Source organism: Scyliorhinus canicula, chromosome 4, assembly GCF_902713615.1.
Source record: "Scyliorhinus canicula chromosome 4, sScyCan1.1, whole genome shotgun sequence".
Taxonomy (NCBI): domain Eukaryota; kingdom Metazoa; phylum Chordata; class Chondrichthyes; order Carcharhiniformes; family Scyliorhinidae; genus Scyliorhinus; species Scyliorhinus canicula.
Window position 1 is genome coordinate 133,208,724 of NC_052149.1, and position 17,378 is coordinate 133,226,101.

The window sequence follows — 17,378 nt, forward strand, 5'->3', positions numbered from 1 at the left end:
TCAAAAGCCTTCTCTGCATCCATGGCCACCACCACCTCGCCCTCGCACCCCTCCACAGGCATCATTATCACATGGAGCCGTCTAATATTGGGCGTCAGGTGTCATCCCTTCACAAATCCCATCTGGTCCTCCCCTATTACCCCCCAGGACACAATCCTCTATTTCATAGAATTTACAGTGCAGAAGGAGGCCATTCAGCCCATCGAGTCTGCACCGGCTCTTGGAAAGAGCACCCGACCCTATCCCCATAACCCAGTAACCCCACCCAACACTAAGGGCAATTTTGAACACTAAGGGCAATTTATCATGGCCAATCCACCTAACCTGCACATCTTTGGACTGTGGGAGGAAATCGGAGCACCCGGAGGAAACCCACGCACACACGGTGACCCAAGCCGGAATTGAACCTGGGACCCTGGAGCTGTGAAGCGATTGTGCTATCCACAATGCTACCGTGCTGCCCTATACGTGTGGCCAACAGGGAGATTGGTCTATCTAACCCACAATTCTCACCTATCAGCCTGTCCAACTCCGCCCGCTCTGCCTTCTCCTTGTGGGCCTGAATTGAGATGAGTTTCCCCCCCCTGATAACCGCCTTCAGTGCCTCCCACCCCACCCCCGCCGAAACATCACCTGTGTCACTGATCTTTATATATCCCCGAATAGCCTCCCTCACCCGCTCACACACCTCCCCCTCTGCCTACAGCCCCACATCTAACCTCCACTGCGGGAGCTGGGCCTTTACTTTCTTAACTTGCAGGTCTACCCAGTGCAGGGCGTGGTCTGACACCACAATTGCTGAATATTCAGCATCTACCACCTCAGCCAGCAGCGTTTTGTCCAACACAAAAGAAGTCTATCCTGGAATACACCTTGTGCACGCGGGAGTAGAATGAAAACTCCTGACTGCTTGGCCTCCCAAATCTCCACGGATCCACCCTCCCCATGCACTCCATAAACCCCCGCACGCCAATCTTCGGCCCATGTCCCGCACCTTCTCTGGCCCGCCCTCAGGCAACCACCATCATCAACCCTTCTCCTCCTCCACTTTGAAAGTCCCCTGCCCATCAGCAGTCTCGTCCCCCCCTACCCAACCCCTCCTCCCATCACCAACCCCCCCTCCACATCAGTCTTCAGCTCACCCCCCACTTTGCTTCCGTGAACAAGCCCTCGCAGCTAGCCTGGCACACAGCCCATGGCGTCCAGCATCTTACTGGTTCCCCCCCCCCCCCCCCCCCCCCCCCGCTCTTAGTGTAAACACTCAAAACAAAGGCAGGAATCAAAAACAAACAAACAATCCCTCCCAAGGTCCAAGCACAAAAGCCCACCCCTCCTCCCTTTACAAATTACTATATACCAGCCTAACCCCAAACCGAACCGAGAAAAAAACAAGAAACAAGCAAAACCCCTGAAATAAGTCCGAACGAGACTTATTTCAACAGAGTTCAGTTCTCCACAGTCAAAGTCCAAGATCCTCCTTCTCCTGCCAGTCTGTTCTTCTCTGTGAAGCCTGCTGCCTCCTTCGACGAGCCAAAGTACCACTCCCACCCCCATAGGTCACCCATAGCCTGGCCAGGTACAGTAGTTCGAACATTATGCCTTTTGTGCACAGGGCCCACTTGACCTTATTGAAGCTCGCCCTCCTCTTTGCGAGCTCTGCCCCCAAGTCCTGATACACCCGGATCTCGGCATCCTCCCGAGTGCATCGCCTCGTCTGTCTGGCCCACCTCATAATGCGTTACTTGTCCAGGAACCGATGTAATCGCACCACCATAGCGGACTATACGGCCAATGGAGGAGTCCTGGGGAAAATTGATGTACAGAGAGATCTGGGAGTTCAGGTCCATTGTACCTGAAGGTGGCTGAGCACGATTTCAAAGTGAGAGGGGGAAAGTTTAAGGGAGATGTGCGTGGAAAGTTTTTTACGCAGAGGGTGGTGGGTGCCTGGAATGCTTTGCCAGCGGAGGTGGTAGAGGCGGGTACGATAGCATCATTTAAGAAGCATCTAGACAGGTATATGAACGGGTGGGGAACACAGTGGTAGACCTTGGAAAATAGACAACAGGTTTAGATGAAGGATCTGGATCGGCGCAGGCTAGGAGGGCCGAAGGTCCTGGTCGTGTGCTGTAATTTTCGTTGTTTGTTCTTTGTAGATACATAGAAGATAGGAGCATGAGGAAGCCTTTTTGCCCTTCGAGCCGGTTATGCCATTCATCCCGATCATGGCTGATCATCCAACTCGGCACGGTAGCACAGTGGTTATCACAGTTGCTTCACAGCTCCAGGGTCCCAGGTTCGATTCCCGGCTTGGGTCACTGTCTGTGCGGAGTTTGCACTTTCTCCCTGTGTCTGTGTGGGTTTCCTCCGGGTGCTCCGGTTTCCTCCCACAGACCAAAGATGTGCAGGGTGTGTGGATTGGCCATGATAAATTGCCCCTTGGTGTCCATAAAAGGATAGGTGGGGTTACAGGGATAGGGTGGGGGTTTGGGGATAGGGTGGGGGTTTTGGGATAGGGTGGGGGTGCGGGGATAGGGTGGGGGTGTGGGGATAGGGTGTGGGGGATAGGGTGGGGGTGCGGGGATAGGGTGGGGGTGCGGGGATAGGTGGGGGTGCGGGGATAGGGTGGGGGTGCGGTAATAGGGTGGGGATGCGGGGATAGGGTGGGGGTGCGGGGATAGGGTGGGGGGTGGGGGTGGGGGAAGAGGGTGGGGGTGGGGGGAGAGGGTGGGGGGTGTGGGGATGGGGGGGTGGGGATAGGGTGAGTGTGTGGGGATAGGGTGGGGGGCTGGGAATAGGGTGGGGGGGTGGGGATAGGGTGGGAGGTGGGGGTGTGGGGATAGGGTGGTGGGGGTGGGGGGATAGGTGGGAGTGTGGGGATAGGGTGGAGGTGGGGATAGGGTGGGGGTGTGGGGATAGGATGGAGGTGGGGATAGGGTGGGGGTGTGGGGATAGGGTGGGCGTGTGGGGATTGGGTGGGGGGGTGGGATAGGATGGGGGGTTGGGGATAGGGTGAGTGTGTGGGGATAGGGTGGGGGGGTGGGGGTGGGGATCGGTGGTGATCCCATTCTCCCCGTATCCTGTGATCCCATTCTCCCCGTATCCTGTGATCCCATTCTCCCCGTATCCTGTGATCCCATTCTCCCCGTATCCTGTGATCCCATTCTCCCCGTATCCTGTGATCCCATTCTCCCCGTATCCTGTGATCCCATTCTCCCCGTATCCTGTGATCCCATTCTCCCCGTATCCTGTGATCCCATTCTCCCCGTATCCTGTGATCCCATTCTCCCCGTATCCTGTGACCCCATTCTCCCCGTATCCTGTGACCCCATTCTCCCCGTATCCTGTGATCCCATTCTCCCCATGTGCTATATCTAGCCGCCTCTTGAATATATTCAAAGTTTTAGCATCAACTACTTCCTGTGATAATGAATTCCACAGGCTCACCACTCTTTGGGTGAAGAAATGTCTCCTTATCTCTGTCCGAATCCTGAATCCTCAGGCTGTGACCCCTGGTTCTGCATACACATATCATTGGTAACATCTTCCCTGCATCTACCCTGTCTAGTCCTGTTAGATTTTTAAAAGTCTCTGTGAGATCCCCCCTCATTCTTCTGAACACCAGCGAGAACAATCCCAACCTAGTCAATCTCTCCTCGTATACCAATCCTGCTATCCCTGGAATCAGTCTGGTAAACCTTCGCTGCACTCCCTCGAGAGCAAGAACATCCTTCCTCAGAAAAGGAGACCAAAACTGCACACAATACTCCAGGTGTGGCCTCACAATTGCAGCAACATATCCCTGCTTCTGTACTGGAAACTTCTCAAACCGAAGGCCAATAAACCATTAGCCTTCTTTACCACCTGCTGCACCTGCATGCTTACCTTCAGGACTGGTGCACAAGGACACCCAGGTCTCTCTGCACACTCCCCTCTCTCAATTTACAACCATTCAGTTAGTAATCTGCCTTCCTGTTTTTGCTTCCAAAGTGAATAACCTCACACTTATCCAAATTATACTGCACCTGCCATTGATTTGCCCACTCGCCCAAACTGTCCAGATCATGCTGTAGGATCCCTGCATCCTCGTCACAATTCACCCTCCCACCTAACTTGGTATCATCTGCAAACTTTGAGATGTTACATTTTGTTCCCTCATCCAAATCATTAATATATATTGTGAATAGCTGGTGTCCCAGCACCGATCCCTGTGGTACCCCACTAGTTACTGCCTGCCAATTTGAAAAGGACCCATTAATCCCGACTCTTTGTTTCCTCTCTGCCAACCAGATTTCTATGCCCCTCAATACACTTCCCCCAATCCCATGCGCTTCAATTTTGCACAATAATTTCTTATGTGGGACTTTGTCAAATGCCTTCGAAAAGTCCAACTATACCACATCGACTGGCTCTCCCTTGTCAACTGTACTTGTTACATCTTCAAAGAATTCCAACAGATTTGTCAAGCATGATTTTCCCTTCATAAATCCATGCTGACTCTGACTGATCCTGCCACCGCTTTCTAAATGTTCTGCTATAAAGTCCTTGATAATGGATTCAAGAATTTTCCCCAATTTTCCCGATGTTAGGCTTACTAGTCCATAATTCCCTGCTTTCTCCCCACCTCTCTTTTTGAATATTGGAGTGACATGAGCTACACTCCAATCTGCCGGGACAGTTCCATAGTCTATAGAATCCCGGAAGATGACCACCAATGCATCCATTATTTCCAGAGCCTCCTCCTTAAGCACTTTGGGATACAGATTCTCAGGCCCTGGGGATTTATCCGCCATTAATCCCATCAATTTTCCCAGCACCATTTCTCTACTAATGTTGATCTCCCTCAGTTCTTCCCTCTCACTAAACCTTTCATTCTCCAACATTTCTGGTATCTGGAAAAGGGGCTTTTCACAGTAACTTCATTTGAAGCCTACTCGTGACAATAAGCGATTTTCATTTCATTTTCATTTCATTTCATTTCATCTGATTTGTGTGCTCATTTGTGAAGACCGAACGAAAGTATGTATTCAATTGCTCAGCCATTTCTTTGCCCCTTATTATGCATTCCCCTGTTTCTGTCTGTAGAGGGCCTACATTTCTCTTTCCCAACGTCTTTCTCTTCACATATCTATAGAAACTCTTAGTGTCAGTCTTTATGTTCCCTGAAAGCTTCCTTTCATACTGTACTTTCCCCTTCTTAATCAATCCCTTCGTCCTTCTTGAATTCTAAACTGCTCCCAATCCTCAGACCTATTATTTTTCTTGGCCAATCTGTATGCTTCTTCCTTGGATCGGATACTATTTCTAATTTCCTTTGTCAGCCATGGATTGGCCCTCTTACCCCCTTTGCTTTTGTGCCAGGCAGGAATGAACAGTTGCTGTAGTTCCTCCATGCGTTCCTTGAATGTTTGCCATTGCCTACCCACTGTCATCCCTTTAAGTAACTCTCCCCAATCCATCAAGGCCAACTCATGCCTCATATCTTCACAGTTCCCTTTGTTAAGATTCAGCACCCTTGTCTCCGAATCAACTACTTCATTCTCCTTCTTGATAAAGAATTCGATCATGTTATGGTCGCTCATCCCCAAGGGGTCTCGGACAGCCAGATTGGCAATAATTCCCTTCTCATTACACAGTACCCAGTCTAAGATGGCCTGCTCTCTAGTTGGTTCTTCCACATATTGGTCAAGAAAACTATCCAATATACACTCCAGGAATCCCTTCTCTACGGCATTGTGGCTAATTTGATTTGCCCAATATATGTGAAGATTAAAATCACCCATGATCACCGATATTCCCTTGTTCCTTGCATCTCTAATTTTGTGTTTAATGCCATTCCCAACATCACCACTGCAGTTTGGGGGTCTATATATGACACCCACTGATGCTTTTTTGTCCCTTGGTATTTCTCAACTCTACCCATACAGATTCCACATTGTCAGAGCTAATATCCTTTCTCACTATTGTGTTAATTTCCTCTTTAACCAGCAGTTCCACACCACCACTTTTTCTTTTATATCTGTCTTTCCTAAATACTGAAAACCCTGGGACATTCAGTTCCCATTCCTGGTCACCCTCCAGCCATGTCTCCGTAATCCCAATTATATCATACCCATTTATATCTATCTGTGTGATTAGTTCATCCACTTTATTGCAAATGCTTCGTGCATTGAGGCATGCTGTGGCTGTGAGGATCATGACACCAATTCGGAGGACGTTCTACGAATATATCTTCTTTGTATCTTCCTCACAGCACACATTTCAATCGAGCTCTGTATTGTAATTTTACTAAACTTGGATATATTACTCAAAGTTCCTTCATCCGATATAGATTGTTAATAGCTGAGGGCCCAGTTCTAATCCTTTTGGCACCTCACCAGCTACATGTCAACCTAAAAGTGATCCATTTATTTTCTGTCCATTAGCCAATCCACTATCCATGTTGACATGCAACCCTCAATCACATGAGACGTTATCTTATGCAACAGCCTTTCATGTGGCAACTTAACAAATGCCTTGTCAAAATCCAAATATCTACTGGTCTCTCTTTATCTACCCTGACATCCTCAAAAGCATCTAATAGTTTGGAATATAAATAAAAAGAGTCAGGCTGATAGATACAGAGCAAAACTGGATAATTGCTGCCAACTCTTAATTTCTTCAAGCTCCTGAAGTTGTGAAGAATGAACGTTATGCATTCAGCCCTGATTGGTGGGGCCTGGGTTGCCTCTTGTACGAGATGATTGAGGGACAGTCACCATTTCAACAGCGCAAGAAAAAGATCAAACGGGAGGAGGTGGAAATCCGGGTCAAGGAAGAACAGGAGAGTTACTCGGACAAGTTCTCAATGGAAGTACGTTTACTGTGTCAGATGGTAAGTCTCTATCACTGAATAAGTCATACTGAATGTTGTGTGGTATCCACACTGGCAGATCTTTGGAATAAAAGGGGCAGTAGCAATGTGGAAACAAAACTGTCTGAATAATTAGAAGCAGAGAATAACGGTCAATTGATATTTTCAGGCTGGAAGATGGATTGTGGTGGAATTCCCCAGGGGTCGTTATTGGGAAACTTGCTTTTCCTAATATACATTAATGATCTAGATCTTGGTGTGCAGGGGACAGTTTCAAAGTTTGTGGTGGATACAAAACTTGGAAATATTATAAACTGTGAAGAAGATGGTGCAGAACTACAAAAAAAGAAAGACAAGTTGGTAGAGTGAGCAGATAGGTGGCAGATGAAGTTCAACGTGGAGAAGAGTGAGGTGATTCATTTTGGTAGGAAGAACCTTGTTGCAGGAGCTTCACCGATAGTTATTCAACTATAGCATTCTTCACTCTCCAACTGACCAGACAAGACTCAGTTCAAGCTATAGCAAGGGAGCAAAATATCCACAGGGTGGCTTGCCTGCACCCCCAGCACAGAAAATACAGGTCAATTATACTTTTCTCTGCTATGTCAAGCAATTAACATTTACCAATCAAAAGAATTAATTTGTTTAGAAATTATCTATATCCATTCACAACTAATGGCCTCCTTCTGTACTGTAAATTCTATGAAATCTATGAAACAACTAGGATTAAATGATGCATTATGGGTGAGGATAATTTCTAATCATAATTAAAGCACATGCATGCCATTATAATATTGCTGAGCATGTAGCTGTCTGCACTTATCTGTTATTGCTCGACACATAAAATTAAAAGTATGCATTGTCTGTGGTGTCCCTTACTCCCATCCCATTCCATAGTCTTGCAATAATTTTAAAAGGTCTGAGACTTATCAGTTGTGGCAGCAGCCTCCTGCCAGCATGTCTCTGGGAATTCAAGCTTCTCAAGTAGCCCATGTGAGCACTTAAGTTTTATTTTGAAGCCTGTAAAGGTTTTATGCATGTTATTTAATTTATTAACACTTTTCAAACATGGAGAGACAACAGCACTAGTTACAGGTCGCATCCCACTGGATTCGGAGCAGGACTCAGTGATAGATCGGGCCCGGGAAAGGCCTTCCCGATGGTCCTTATACCATGCGAGACGTTGTGATGTGGATCCTACCCACAATGGGCAGGATGCAGACTTGCAGAATTAAAGTGAGTTTAAAACTCACTTAACTTTGTCGATGCCTCACGGAAAAGGCACCCGGGATCTGTGGGCCTCGAGGAAACCCTGGCTGAGCATCATTCAGCACTGGTCCCCACAAATGGAGACCACGAGGAATGGCACTTTAGGGGGAGTCTCTCGGGTGATTGGTGACCCCCCCCCCGGGTGGCTGGTATCTGGGCAGTGCGGCTTCCTGGCACTGCTGATGCTGCTCAGGCACCTTGAGACTGACAGTCTGGCACCCTGGCAGTACCACCTGTACCCCCAGACAGTGCTACTGGGAGGGGAAGCCTGACACTGACATTCTGGCACCCTGGCAGTGCCACCTGTACCCCCAGACAGTGCTACTGGGAGGGGAAGCCTGGCACTGACATTCTGGCACCCTGGCAGTGCCACCTGTACCCCAGACAGTGCTACTGGGAGGGGAAGCCTGGCACTGACATTCTGGCACCCTGGCAGTGCCACCTGTACCCCCAGACAGTGCTACTGGGAGGGGAAGCCTGGCACTGACATTCTGGCACCCTGGCAGTGCCACCTGTACCCCCAGACAGTGCTACTGGGAGGGGAAGCCTGGCACTGACAGGATGCCAGGTTGGCATATTTACATCACATTTTTCTTACCCGCGTTAATTTACTTCATTGTGCGAGAGGTTTATTTTGTCTTTCATTTTAATTGACCCAATATACAATTGTCCGCCCTCTGGATCAATCTATGGTCCATCTCCCACCACCAACCCAACCCACCTTCGTCTCCCCACCCCACCTTCGTCTCCCCACCCCACCTTCGTCTCCCCACCCCACCTTCGTCTCCCCACCCTACCTTCGTCTCCCCCGCCCCACCTTCGTCTCCCCACCCTACCTTTGTCTCCCCCGCCCCACCTTCGTCTCCCCACCCTACCTTCGTCTCCCCCGCCCCACCTTCGTCTCCCCACCCTACCTTCGTCCCCCCCCACCTTCGTCTCCCCCCCCCACCTTCGTCTCCCCCCCCACCTTCGTCTCCCCCCCCGCCTTTGTCTCCCCCCCGCCTTTGTCTCCCCCCCGCCTTTGTCTCCCCCCCGCCTTTGTCTCCCCCCCGCCTTTGTCTCCCCCCCCGCCTTTGTCTCCCCCCCGCCTTTGTCTCCCCCCCGCCTTTGTCTCCCCCCCGCCTTTGTCTCCCCCCCGCCTTTGTCTCCCCCCCCGCCTTTGTCTCCCCCCCCACCTTCATCTCCCCCCCGCCTTCATCTCCCCCCCCCCCACCTTCGTCTCCCCCCCCCCCCAACCTTCGTCTCTCCCCCCCCAACCTTCGTCTCCCCCCCTCCAACCAACCTTCGTCTCCCCCCCCCCCACCCACCCCTTTGGCTTCAGCTGTGCTTTGCTTTCCCTTCTTTTGGGGTTTCCCCACTGCCCCCACCTCCATCCCACTGGTTGTGCAGTCCTTTGGTTCCTCATCTATCTTGGTTTTTTATTACTAACTTACTCTTCATTGCTGGCCTCAAACAGGTTTTGGAAGAGACCGACAAACTGCCCTCAAGTATCGAGGAAGCCTTCCTCTAACCCTCGGAAAGCATACTTCCATACTTCTCCAGGTGGAGAAATTCTGAGAGGTCAGCAAGCCAGCTAAGCATGTTTCTCCGGCGTGTGATTAGGGAAGCGAAAACAAGGGCAATGGCCCCCTTCCCCATGTATAGTTCTGGCTCCACCGATACCCTGAAGATTGCCACTATCGGCTTCACCCTCACCCCACAACCTTGGAGATTGCCCTGGAGAAGGCTGTCCAGAACCCAGCAAGTTTGGGACAAGCCCACTACATGTGGGTGTGGTAGGCTGGGCCCTTCTGGCACTGTTCACATTTATCCTCCATCTGCAGGAAGAACCTGCTCCTTCGGGCTCTGGTCAGTTGCGCTCTGTGCACCACTTTGAGCTGCATTAGGCTGAGCCTTGCGCAGGAGGAGGTGGAGCTCACCCTGCTCAATGCTTCACTCCAGAGTCCCCATGCCACCTCTGTCCCCAGTTCGTCCTCCCATTTTTGTCTGGTCTCGTCCAGTGGTGTTCGAGCTCTGTCCAGTTGCTGTCCGTATATTTTCCCACATAGTCCCCCCTCGCTTCTTGCTGCTTGTGCCTATCAGGTCCTCTAGTAGTGAGGGGTACCCAACCGTCTCTTTGCGGAGTAAGTGTTTTATTTGGGGGTGTCTCATTTCCTGCCCTTTGGCTAGTTTCCACATCGCCATTGGTTCGTCCAGTGTCGCCAGTCTGTGCCCTCCGGAAAAGTGCCCGACTGTCAGTGTGCCCCCATCCTACCTCGGTAGTATCTAGCATGGCTGGGAGAATCTGTGATTGCCACAGATGGGGGGGCCATGGGGGACATCTTAGTTAACCCGAAGTGTTGTCTCAGCTGGGTCCACGTTCTCAGCGTGGCCGCAGCCACTGGGCTCGTTGTGTACCTTGCTGAGGAGGATGGGAGTGCTGCTGTAGCCAGGGCCCGGAGGGTCATTCCTTTACAGGATGCCTCCTCCATTTGTACCCAGTCTGTGCCGGGTTCGCGTAACCATCCCTTCACACTTTCTGCCGTTGCTGCCCAGTGGTAGTATTGTAGGTTTGGTAAAACCAAGCTACCTTTGATTTTCCTCCTTTGCAGTGTCGGTTTGGGGATCCTCGGGTTCTTGTCCTCCTCCTCCTCCCCCCCCCCCCCCCCCCCCCCTCCCCCCCCACACAAACGCCACGATTAGACTGTCTACATTTTGGAAAAAGGCCTTAGGGATGAAGATCAGGATGGATCTAAACAGGACGAGGAACCTCGGCAGTACGTTTATCCGATCGTCTGCACTTTCCCCGCCAGGGAGAGTGGGAGTGAGCCCCACCTTTAAAGGTTCTTTTTTACCTCCTCCACCAGGCTGGTCAGGTTCTACTTGTGAATCTGTGTCCAGTCTCTGTCTATATGGATCCCCAGGTAACGGAATCTGTTCTGGGTCGTTTTAAACGAGAGCCCCTCCAGCTCTGCCTGCCCCCCGCCCCTCCCCCATTTGGGTTCACTGGGAATGCCTCACTTGTGCCCAGGTTACATTTGTAGCCCAAAAAGGTTCCAAACTCTTTCCATATTTGCAGTATTGCCTTTTGTCCCTCCTGTGGCTTCGAGACATAGAGGAGCAGGTCATCTGCATTGAGTGAGACTCTGTGCCCTCTGTCTCCTCTCCGGATTCCCTTCCAGCATTTTGCATCCTGCAAGGCTGTCGCCAGGGATTTGATCGCGAGCACGAACAGGAGTGGGGACAAGGGGCAGCCTTGTCTTGTTCCTCTCTGAGCTGGAAGTATTCGGAGCTGGTGGTGTTAGTTCGGACACTCGCTTTGGGAGCATTGTACAGGATCCTCACCCAGGCGGTGAACCCTGCTCCTGGCCCAAACCGTTCCAGTACCTCGAGGAGTAATTCCATTCGACTCCGTCGAAGACCTTTTCTGCATCCAGGGAGACTATCATCTCTGGTGTTCTCTCTCCGGTGGTGGTCATTATTACGTTCAGCGGCCGCCTGATGTTCACTGTGAGCTGCCTACCCTTGACAAAGCCCGTTTGGTCCTCTGACCACCCCCAGTACGCAGCCCTCCAGCCTTTTTTTAAATATAAATTTAGTGTACCCAATACATTTTTTCCAATTAAGGGGCAATTTAGGGTAGCCAATCCACCTACCCTGATCATCTTTGGGTTGTGGGGGCGAAACCCACACAAACACGGGGAGAATGTGCAAACTCCACACGGACAGTGACCCAGAGCCGGGATCGAACCTGGAACCTCGGCGCCGTGAGGCAGCAGGACTAACCCACTGCGCCACCATGCTGTCCCGCCCTCCAGCCTTTTGGCCAGGGCCTTTGCGAGAATTTTCACATCCACATTCTGCAGTGAGATGGGTCTGTATGATCCACATTCCATCGGGTCTTTATCTTTTTTGGGGATCAGTGCTCCTTGCCTAAGAGTCTGTGAACATGTCCCTTAGATGTGGGTCCAGGACTGGTGCAAATTTTTTGTAGAAGTCCGCCGGGAACCCATTGGGTCCCAGTGTCTTCCCTACCTGCATGGAGCGATGCTCTCCATGATTTCTCCCAGATCTATTGGTGCTTCCAGCTCCCCCCGTCTGTCTTCCCCCAAACCGTACTTCCAGGCTGTCGAGGAACTATTTCATCCCCACGTACCCGTTGGGGGACACAAAGGTGTACAGTCCCCGGTAGAAAATCTCAAATGCCCAATTGACTTCCTTTAGTTCTGTTACCAGTCTGCCCCTGCTGTCCTTTACCTGCGCTATATCCCTCGTGGCTGTCTGCTTTCTCAGCTGGTGAGCCAGTAGGCGGCCAGCCTTGTCTCCGTGTTCACAGAAGATCCCCCGTGTGGTGGAGTTGGTACACTGCTTTCCTCGTGGATAGCAGGTTAAAGCCCATTTGTAGCTTTTTCCTCTCCACCAGCAGCTCTACAGTCGGGGTCTCGAGTATTTTCTGTCGACTTCCAGGATGGAGTCCACCAGTTGTTGCCTGGCCACCCTCTCTTCCCTATCGCTACTTGCCACCATCTCTTCCCTATCGCTACTTGCCACCATCTCTTCCCTATCGCTACTTGCCACCATCTCTTCCCTATCGCTACTTGCCACCATCTCTTCCCTATCGCTACTTGCCACCATCTCTTCCCTATCGCTACTTGCCACCATCTCTTCCCTATCGCTACTTGCCACCATCTCTTCCCTATCGCTACTTGCCACCATCTCTTCCCTATCGCTCCTTGCCACCATCTCTTCCCTATCGCTACTTGCCACCATCTCTTCCCTATCGCTACTTGCCACCATCTCTTCCCTATCGCTACTTGCCACCATCTCTTCCCTATCGCTACTTGCCACCATCTCTTCCCTATCGCTACTTGCCACCATCTCTTCCCTATCGCTACTTGCCACCATCTCTTCCCTATTGCTACTTGCCACCATCTCTTCCCTATCGCTACTTGCCACCATCTCTTCCCTATCGCTACTTGCCACCATCTCTTCCCTATCGCTACTTGCCACCATCTCTTCCCTATCGCTACTTGCCACCATCTCTTCCCTATCGCTACTTGCCTTGTAGGCTATGACCTCTCCTCTAATCACGGCATTCAGTGCCTCCCAAAACGTGGAGGATGAGACCTCCCCATTTTGGTTGTTACTAACGTAATCCCTTATGGCCCGCAATGTTTTTTGGCAGAAGGCCATGTCGGCCAGGTGGTCTGTTTCCTGCCTCCACTTGGGGAGTTGGGCACGGCCTGTCTCTAACCTCACATCCATGTAGTGTGGAGCGTGGTGTAGTATTCCGCTTCCGTGGTCCTTGGAAGCACCGATTTCCCCACTGCAAAGAAGTCGATACAGGTGTACACCTTGTGCATTTGTGAAAAGTATGAGAATTTCTTTTCTCCCGGGTGCAGGAACCTCCATGGGTCCACTGCTCCCATCTGCTCCATGAAAGCTCCTAGTTCCTGATCCATGCCAGTCTTTTTCCCTATTCTAGGGTTTGATCAGAGATTTGCTAGTGTCACACGGAAGGGTTTAAACTAGTATGGCAGGGGGGTGGATACCGGAGCAATAGGTCAGAAGGTGAAAGCATTGAGGGAGAACTAGGGAATAGGGCCAGTGTGGCTCTGAGGTAGAGCAAACAGGGAGATGTTGCTGAACACAGCGGGTCTGGTAGCCTGAAGTGCATATGTTTTAATGCAAGAAGTATTACGGGTGAGGCAGATGATCTTGGAGTTGGATTACTACTTGGAACTATGATCTTGTTGCCATTACAGAGACCTGGTTGAGGGAAGGACAGGATTGGCAGCTAAACGTTCCAGGATTTAGATGTTTCAGGTGGGATAGAGGGGGATGTAAAAGGGGTGGCGGAGTTGCGCTATTGGTTAGGGAGAATATCACAGCTGTACTATGAGAGGACACCTCAGAGGGCAGTGAGGCTATATGGGTAGAGATCAGGAATAAGAAGGGTGCAGTCACAATGTTGGGGGTTTACTACAGGCCTCCCAACAGCCAGCAGGAGATAGAGGTGCAGATAGGTAGACAGATTTTGGAAAAGAGTAAAAACAACAGGGTTATGTGATGGGAGACTTCAACTTCCTCAATATTGACTGGGACTCACTTAGTGCAAGGGGCCTGGACGGGGCAGAGTTTGTAAGGAGCATCCAGGAGGGCTTTTTAAAACAATATGTAGACAGTCCAACTAGGGAAGAGGCTGTACTGGACCTGGTATTGGGGAATGAGCCCAGCCAGGTGGTAGAAGTTTCGGTAGAGGAGCATTTCGGGAACAGTGACCACAATTCAGTAAGTTTTAAAGTGCTGGTGGACAAGGATAAGAGTGGTCCTCGGGTGAATGTGCTAAATTGGGGGAAGGCTAATTATAACAATATTAGGCGGGAACAGAATAACCTAGATTGGGCGCAGATGTTTGAGGGTAAATCAACATCTGACATGTGGGAGGCTTTCAAATGTCAGTTAAAAGGAATTCAGGACCGGCGTGTTCCTGTGCGGAAGAAGGATAAATACGGCAAATTTTGGGAACCTTGGATAAAGAGAGATATTGTCGGCCTCATCAAAAAGAAAAAGGAGGTATTTTTCAGGGCTAGAAGGCTGGGAACAGACGAAGCCTGTGTGAAATATAAGCAAAGTAGATAGGAACGTAAGCAAGGAGTCAGGAGGGCGAGAAGAGGTCACAAAAAGTCATTGGCAAATAGGGTTAAGGAAAATCCCAAGGCTTTCTCAGTAACATAAAAAGCAAGAGGGTTGCCAGGGAAAGGGTTGGCCCACTGAAGGATAGGTAAGGAAATCTATGTGTGAAACCGGAGGAAATGGGCGAGGTACTAAACAAATACTTTGCATCAATATTCACCAAAGAGAAGGAATTGGTGGATGTTGAGTCTGGAGAAGAGTGTGTCGATAGCCTGGGTCACATTGAGATCCAAAAAGACGAGGTGTTGGGCGTCTTGACAATTATTAAGGTAGATAAGTCCCCAGGGCCAGATGGGATCTACCCGAGAATACTGAAGGAGGCTAGAGAGGAAATTGCTGAGGCCTTGACAGAAATCTTTGGAACCTCACTGTCTTCAGATGATGTCCCGGAGGACGGAAGAATAGCCAATGTTGTTCCTTTGTTTAAGAAGGGTAGCAAGTATATTCCAGGGAACTACAGGCCGGTGAGCCTTACTTCAGTGGTAGGGAAATTACTGGAGAGAATTCTTCGAGACAGGATCTACTCCCATTTGGAAGCAAATGAACGTATTAGTGAGAGGCAGCATGGTTTTGTGAAGGGGAGTTCGCGTCTCACTAACTTGATAGAGTTTTTCAAAGAGGTCACAAAGATGATTGATGCAGGTAGGGCAGTGGATGTTGTCTATATGGACTTCAGTAAGGCCTTTGACAAGGTCCCTCGTGGTAGACTGGTACAAAAGGTGAAGTCACACAGGATCAGTTTAGGACTGAGTTTAGGAGGAACTTCTTCACCCAAAGGGTTGTGAATCTATGGAATTCCTTGCCCAGTGAAGCAGTTGAGGCTCCTTCATTACATGTTTTTAAGGTAAAGATAGATAGTTTTTTGAAGAATAAAGGGATTAAGGGTTATGGTGTTCGGGCCGGAAAGTGGAGCTGAGTCCACAAAAGATCAGCCATGATCTAATTGAATGGCGGAGCAGGCTCGAGGGGCCAGATGGCCTACTCCTGCTCCTAGTTCTTATGTTCTTATGATCAGGGGTGAGCTGGCAAGCTGGATACAGAATTGGCTAGGTCATAGAAGGCAGAGAGTAGCAATGGAAGGGTGTTTTTCTAATTGGACGGCTGTGACTAGTGGTGTTCCGCAGGGATCAGTGCTGGGACCTTTGCTGTTCGTAGTATATATAAATGATTTGGAGGAAAATGTAACTGGTCTGATTATTAAGTTTGCAGACGACACAAAGCTAGGTGGAATTGCAAATAGCGATGAGGACTGTCAGAGGATACAGCAGGATTTAGATCGTTGGAGACTTGGGCGGAGAGATGGCAGATGGAGTTTAATCCGGATAAGTGTGAAGTAATGCATTTTGAAAGGTCTAATACAGGTAGGGAACATACAGTGAATGGTAGAACCCTCAAGAGTATTGAAAGTCAGAGAGATCTCGGTGTACAAGTCCACAGGTCACTGAAAGGGGCAACACAGGTGGAGAAGGTAGTCAAGAAGGCGTACGGCATGCTTGCCTTCATTGGCCGGGGCATTGAGTATAAGAATTGGCAAGTCCTGTTGCAGCTGTATCGAACCTTAGTTCGGCCGCACTTGGAGTAGAATGTTCAATTCTGGTCGGCACACTACCAGAAGGATGTGGAGGCTTTGGAGAGGGTGCAGAAGAGATTTACCAGGATGTTGCCTGGTATGGAGGGGCATAGACAGAATGGATAGTCAGAGGCTTTTCCTCAGGGTAGATTTGGTACATTTACCAATCCGACATGTGCCCCTTCCAGGACACTGCTGACCATGACGTCCCATCCCCCTGGGTCCGTAACTGTCGTGGTTCCTGTAAACCTCATCCTTTTGTTAATTAGTATTGCTGTCCCCCTAGCCCCGTAACATGAGTGGTACGTCTGTCCCACCCAGCCCTTCCTTACCAGCAGTTGGTCCTTCTCCCTCAGGTGCGTCTCTTAACGCAGATTATGTCAGCTGTTAGGCTTCTTCGGTGGACGAAGACTCTGGATCTTTTCACTGGGCCATTGAGTCCCCTTACGTTCGGTATAGAATAGAACAGTACAGCACAGAACAGGCCCTTCGGCCCTCGATGTTGTGCCGAGCAATGATCACCCTACTTAAACCCACGTAACCCGTATACCCGTAACCCAACAATCCCCCCAATAACCTTACACTACGGGCAATTTAGCATGGCCAGTCCACCTAACCAGCACATCTTTGGACTGTGGGAGGAAACCGGAGCACCCGGAGGAAACCCACGCGCACACGGGGAGGACGTGCAGACTCCACACAGACAGTGACCCAGCCGGGAATCGAACCTGGGACCCTGGAGCTGTGAAGCATTGATGCTAAGCACCATGCTACCGTGAGGCCCCTTGTTCAATACAAGAAGAATAAAAGTGATGTGAGAAAAGTTTTTTTTCAGGCAACGGATGATTGGAGTCTAGAACAAATTTACTGAGATTATGGTGGAGGCAAGTTCAATCGAGGTATTCCAGCGCGAATTAGATTGCTGTCTGAAAAGAAAGAATGTGTAAGGTAACAGGGTAAGGCACGGGAATGAGATTAGGTAGAATATTCTTTCAGAGAGCCAGTGCAGACTCG

General features: G+C 50.1%; 1 protein-coding gene across 5 annotated transcripts in view; it reads left to right on the top strand.

Annotated features, from left to right (window-relative positions):
* Positions 1-17,378, top strand: part of grk6 (G protein-coupled receptor kinase 6) — a 159,450-nt gene that overhangs the window by 109,329 nt on the left and 32,743 nt on the right. For all 5 annotated transcript variants that reach the window (XM_038795214.1, XM_038795216.1, XM_038795213.1 and 2 more), the window contains exon 11: positions 6,663-6,871. In XM_038795214.1, the coding sequence (XP_038651142.1) occupies positions 6,663-6,871 (209 nt within the window). The remainder of the gene's footprint in view (positions 1-6,662; positions 6,872-17,378) is intronic.